The following is a 4,957-nucleotide window of genomic DNA, read 5'->3' on the forward strand; positions in this document are numbered from 1 at the left end:
ATATATTTACAGTAGGACATTTACAAAATATCTTCATGGAACATGATCTTTACTTAATATCCTAATGATTTTTGGAATAAAAGGAAAATCAATCATTTTGACCCATACAATGTATTTTTGGCTATTGCTACAAATATACCCCAGCGACTTAAAACTGCTTTTGTGCTCCAGGGTCACATATAATTTTTTTGGGAATATTTGTAAAAAAAATATTGGTCTAATCTCTAACTTTAAGCAGTAGTAACAGAGTAATAGAGACTGAGTAAATAATAAAAAACAATAAAGTCTCTGTGATAATCTGGTCCCTTGATACAACAATGATATATGAAAGCAACAATAAATAAATGAATGAAAAAGAAATTATTTGTCTAATCTCTAAGCTTAAGTAACTATGGGCAATAATAATAGAGTGATAGTGATTGAATCAATAATAAAGTAGATCTAATACTAATAAAGAAGAGAAAAACGTAGTAAACTTTTAAGAAGTTTGGGTTCATGACATTTTTTAAAGAAATTAATATTTTAATTCATTGCACTGAGTTGATTAAAAGTAACAGTAAAAACATGTATAGTGGTATAAAATATTTATTTTTTAATTAAATGCTGTTCATGGCTCACCACAAAAATATTAAAGAAATGACTCATGTGCACCAAGTGTCCGCGTATTAAACTGATTTCTGAAGGATTTCTGAAAATTCAACTTTGCATCACAGGAATAAATGGTATTTTAAAGTATATTCAATTATTTGAAATTGAACTAATATTTCACAATATTCCAGATGTTACTGTATTTTTGATCAAATAAATGCAGACTTATTGAGCGTAAGAGGCTTCTTTCAAAAGCATTAAAAATCTTACCGACCCCAAGCCTTTGAACATTAAGTGTATCATAAAAGAATATTTTACAGCCTGCCGTCGTACAGCAAAGAACTTCAAGCCGTTTCAACCTTTAACACTGTGATTTGACGTAACTTCCAGCAGCTGCAGAGAAGTTCAGGTTATGGGTTAATTAAACAGAGTCTGGGATTATTTAAAGTAAAATCCTGCAGAGAGAAAGAGACTCAAGAGACGATCAAGGGCACCTTCATCCGCTCTGGTCACACACATCCTGACCGCTTCACACAGTCACACATCTGCTCTGTGCAAATCACTGTCTACACTGACAATCACTGCAGCCGAAACAGCCTGAATATAACACTACACTGACGATCCTCAGAGCTGAACAACAGGAAGAGATTTCTTAATGGATTTTTAACCACTAATGAGCATGTAAAAATAATGGAAATGAAGATCAAGCAGTAAACCGCTGTATGCATGTCAGTCACTGATGGATGTGGATGGAGCGTTTTACCCGCTGGTGTGGCAGTGGAGGAGGGGGCGTGGTCGGACTGGCCAGGTCTGAATTGTCCATCAAGTTTCCATAGTCGCCCATGCTGCACTTGACAGGAAGTGGGGGCGGAGTCTCACCCTTATCTCCATAACCCGTCCCATTCAGCTCTAGACCTGCATTGAAACAAGATAGAGCGCTGTTGAGATCAACATGATGATGCATGACATTTTCACCTGTGCCTAAAACTCAATATAAATCAGTAGTTTTAGGAGGCCTGCGCAGTGATTCCAGCACAGATGACGACATGCGGTGCAAACTCAGAATCAGACAGCGGGCTGAACCCATGGGAGAGTAAACGCCTCGCACTAGAGACTGAATCCATTACACGTCTTCACAAGCGGCGAGTGGGAGACTAGATCAGACACGCTTAGTTATTTCACAGCTCTGCAGCCTCCCAGAGTCCTGCGTTCCACATCACAGCGTTACGTTTGTGTGTCATCACACTACAGCTTGAGACGGAGCACAAGACGTCAGCAAACGTCTCATATTTTGAGGGTGTGGTGGTTTAAGCTTGGAGAAAGTTTGGTTGTATTTAAATTCACCGGCTGTTACAGGACAGATACAAATGAAACATTCAAAAACATATGATCATAAATACAATATCATCAAAATTCAATTTAGATAAAAGGCAAGATGGAGTACAATTCTACAAAAAAGATTCTTTAAACTGTAAACATTTTCCTGGATAAATAAATCCTTAAAAGTTTGTCCTGATAAAAATTGCTGTCTCATAACATAAAAAATTGAGCTGACCAAAAGTACATGTTTTATAGCTTAGTTGGTAATGTGGGAGAAAGAAATTACCACAGCAACTCATTCATTTCAACAAGAAATGAAAAAAAAGGTTATTTATAGAAAAAAAAAAAGGTTATTTATAGAAAGAAAAACACTGTGAAGGGTTTGAATGCTTTTTACACCTCAAATAAAGCCAGAAACTGATATTCTTTTTAAAAGCAAATATTAAAATAATTAGTATGCAAATGACCCTACTGTACAACTACTGCATGCACTACCGTTCAAAAGTTTTGGGGTTGGTAAGATGTTTTTGTAAAGAAATTAATACTTTTATTCAGCAAGGATGCATTAAATTGATTAAAAGAGACAGCAAACATATTTATAATGTTACAAAGATTTTTTAAATAAATACTGTTTGAGCTTTCTATTCACAAAAAACAAATTCAGCATTGCATCACAGGAATAAATGACATTTTAAAATGTATTCAAATAGAAAACAGCTCTTTTGAACTGCAATATTTCACTGTTTTCACTTTGTTTTTAATCAATTTAATTGGTGAGCTTCAGTATCTTCTTTCAAAAACATGAAAATAAAAATATTTTCGACCCCAAACTTTTAAATGAAAATGTAAATCAGACTGAAGGACTTGGATAATTATCAACAACTCTATTTGTTCCAACAGCTAAAATATGATGAATTATGTTGATAAAACAACACCAGAGGACAATATCTGCTGCATTTCAGCAGATCAAAGCCAGTTCTCTTTTATGTATTATTATTTAAAATATGCAGACTGCTGTAGGCACGCAGGTGTTCAGATATCTCCGCGCTGAACGTCTCGTATTTACAGCGGTCTCTTAGCTTCATTCATTCAAATGATGCCAGAATGTCAGCTTTGGATTTTGAGTTATATATTAAAATAGCCTTTTTGTAAATTGATGTTACTATTATACATTTTTCTCCTGTAGGTGGGCGGGGCTTCCTTGGCAACGATCTATCTTAGTTTGCTTTAGTAAATCTGGCCCAATTTCATCATGTTTTGAAATAAAACTGGAGGGGAATCTGTCAGATCGGTGTGAAGTATGACATACTGGATCCAGACAGTAAGCTGAACTGCAGTTTGGCCCGGGGCGTGATGGGAGGTGGGACGCTGGGCGCAGACGGGTTGGCAGGGGCTCCTGGAGACACCGAGAGCCTTTTCTCGCCCAGCAAGCTGATCACCTGACTCTTGGGCCTCTGGGGCCTCAACGGACTGATCTGGGGAGAGGAAAACATGACAGATAAGCATTACAGAGTGAACCATGCTTTCTGGGAAAAGGTTTCCATAAATGAAGACTAAACAGGACGACCGTTCAAAATGTGGCCATGGAAATGGAACATGAAATGGATGGATACAATGATAACGGGGGGAAAATAAGTCAAAGAGTAAAGAACAGCCATTCAAACAGCTCAGGTCCATTTCCATGAGCATACAGGTTTATCTAATGCATAATTCAGCAGGCTTATGAATTATTCCAGTTGTAAATGACCATCATTAATATACGATCAGTAGAATAAACGTCAAAGGCAGGATTCAGGCGGCCAAATAAGCCATTCTGTGTCACCCTGACCTGACGTTTTAACCTGCTCGTTTGCAATACAACATCTACATAGGACATAATGCAAAATTTACATCGATATAGAAGGGAACGCCAGTGCAAATGTAAGCAGGTGTTTTGTGAATCACATGTTTTGCATGTGTTATTTAAAATTAGTCTTTTAATTTTAGATTTTGAATATTATTTGAGTGAAGTAACATTTATGCTACTGTGATAAATGCTGAAACGTGCATTCAAATATAACATCGTCATTTTTAAAAATGTGAAACTTTTATAAACACTTCTGCAGTGTAAACTGCCACTCAAAATCAATGAAATTATAATAAATATTTTTTTAAAATTATATTTTTAACAGGAAGATATTTTTGGCATCAGATAAAAAAAAAAAACGATTGAAACATGATAATAAAATGAATAAAACATTACAAATGAAAAAAAAAATATATAAATATAAAAAAATAATACATAAAATTGAATAATAATTAATTAATAATAACATTAAGATATTTGCATTTTTAATACGTCAGAAATATACTTTGTATATATTTTTTTGCTAAATTAGTCTTTTAATTTTCGATTTTGCACATCATTTGAGTGAAGTAACATTTATGCTACTGTGATAAATGCCGAAACGTGCATTAAAATGTAACATCATAATTTTTTTAAAATGTGAAACTTTTAAACACTTCTGCAGTGTAAACTGTCACTCAGAATCATCAATGAAATTATAATAAATATTTTAAATATTAATATTTTTAACAGGAAGATATTTTTGGCATCAGAAAAAAAAAAAAACGATTGAAACACGATAATAAAATGAATAAAACATTACAAATGAAAAAATAAAATAAAAATAATAATACATAAAATTGAATAATAATTAATTAATAATAACATTAAGATATTTTTAATATGTCAGAAATATACTTTGTATATATTTTTTGCTAAACATTTCTATTTTGTTTTCTCATTAAACAAGTTGTATTGTTAATGAAAAAAATAGTTTTCATTTGCAATAGAAAAATAAAATACAAATATTACAAAACACACACACACACACACACACACACACACACCACACCACACACACACACACACACACACACTCTCTCTCTCTCTCTCTCAGATATAAACATTTTTATTCTTTGTCCTTCATCAGATAAGGACATTAACAATAAAAAAAGAAAGATCATTAAAGATATAAAAAATGAACCAGGCGGGCTTGTTATTTAT

General features: G+C 33.6%; 1 protein-coding gene across 1 annotated transcript in view; it reads right to left on the minus strand.

The window, feature by feature from the left end:
• LOC107711371 (dedicator of cytokinesis protein 1-like) overlaps window positions 1-4,957 on the minus strand; it is a 275,068-nt gene that overhangs the window by 935 nt on the left and 269,176 nt on the right. The window contains exons 50-51 of the mRNA XM_016516364.1: window positions 3,218-3,383; window positions 1,352-1,503 (exon numbers count right to left, since the gene is read on the minus strand). Coding sequence (XP_016371850.1) covers window positions 1,352-1,503; window positions 3,218-3,383 — 318 coding nt within the window. The remainder of the gene's footprint in view (window positions 1-1,351; window positions 1,504-3,217; window positions 3,384-4,957) is intronic.

Source organism: Sinocyclocheilus rhinocerous, unplaced genomic scaffold (assembly GCF_001515625.1).
Source record: "Sinocyclocheilus rhinocerous isolate Xijiao unplaced genomic scaffold, SAMN03320098_v1.1 scaffold402, whole genome shotgun sequence".
Taxonomy (NCBI): domain Eukaryota; kingdom Metazoa; phylum Chordata; class Actinopteri; order Cypriniformes; family Cyprinidae; genus Sinocyclocheilus; species Sinocyclocheilus rhinocerous.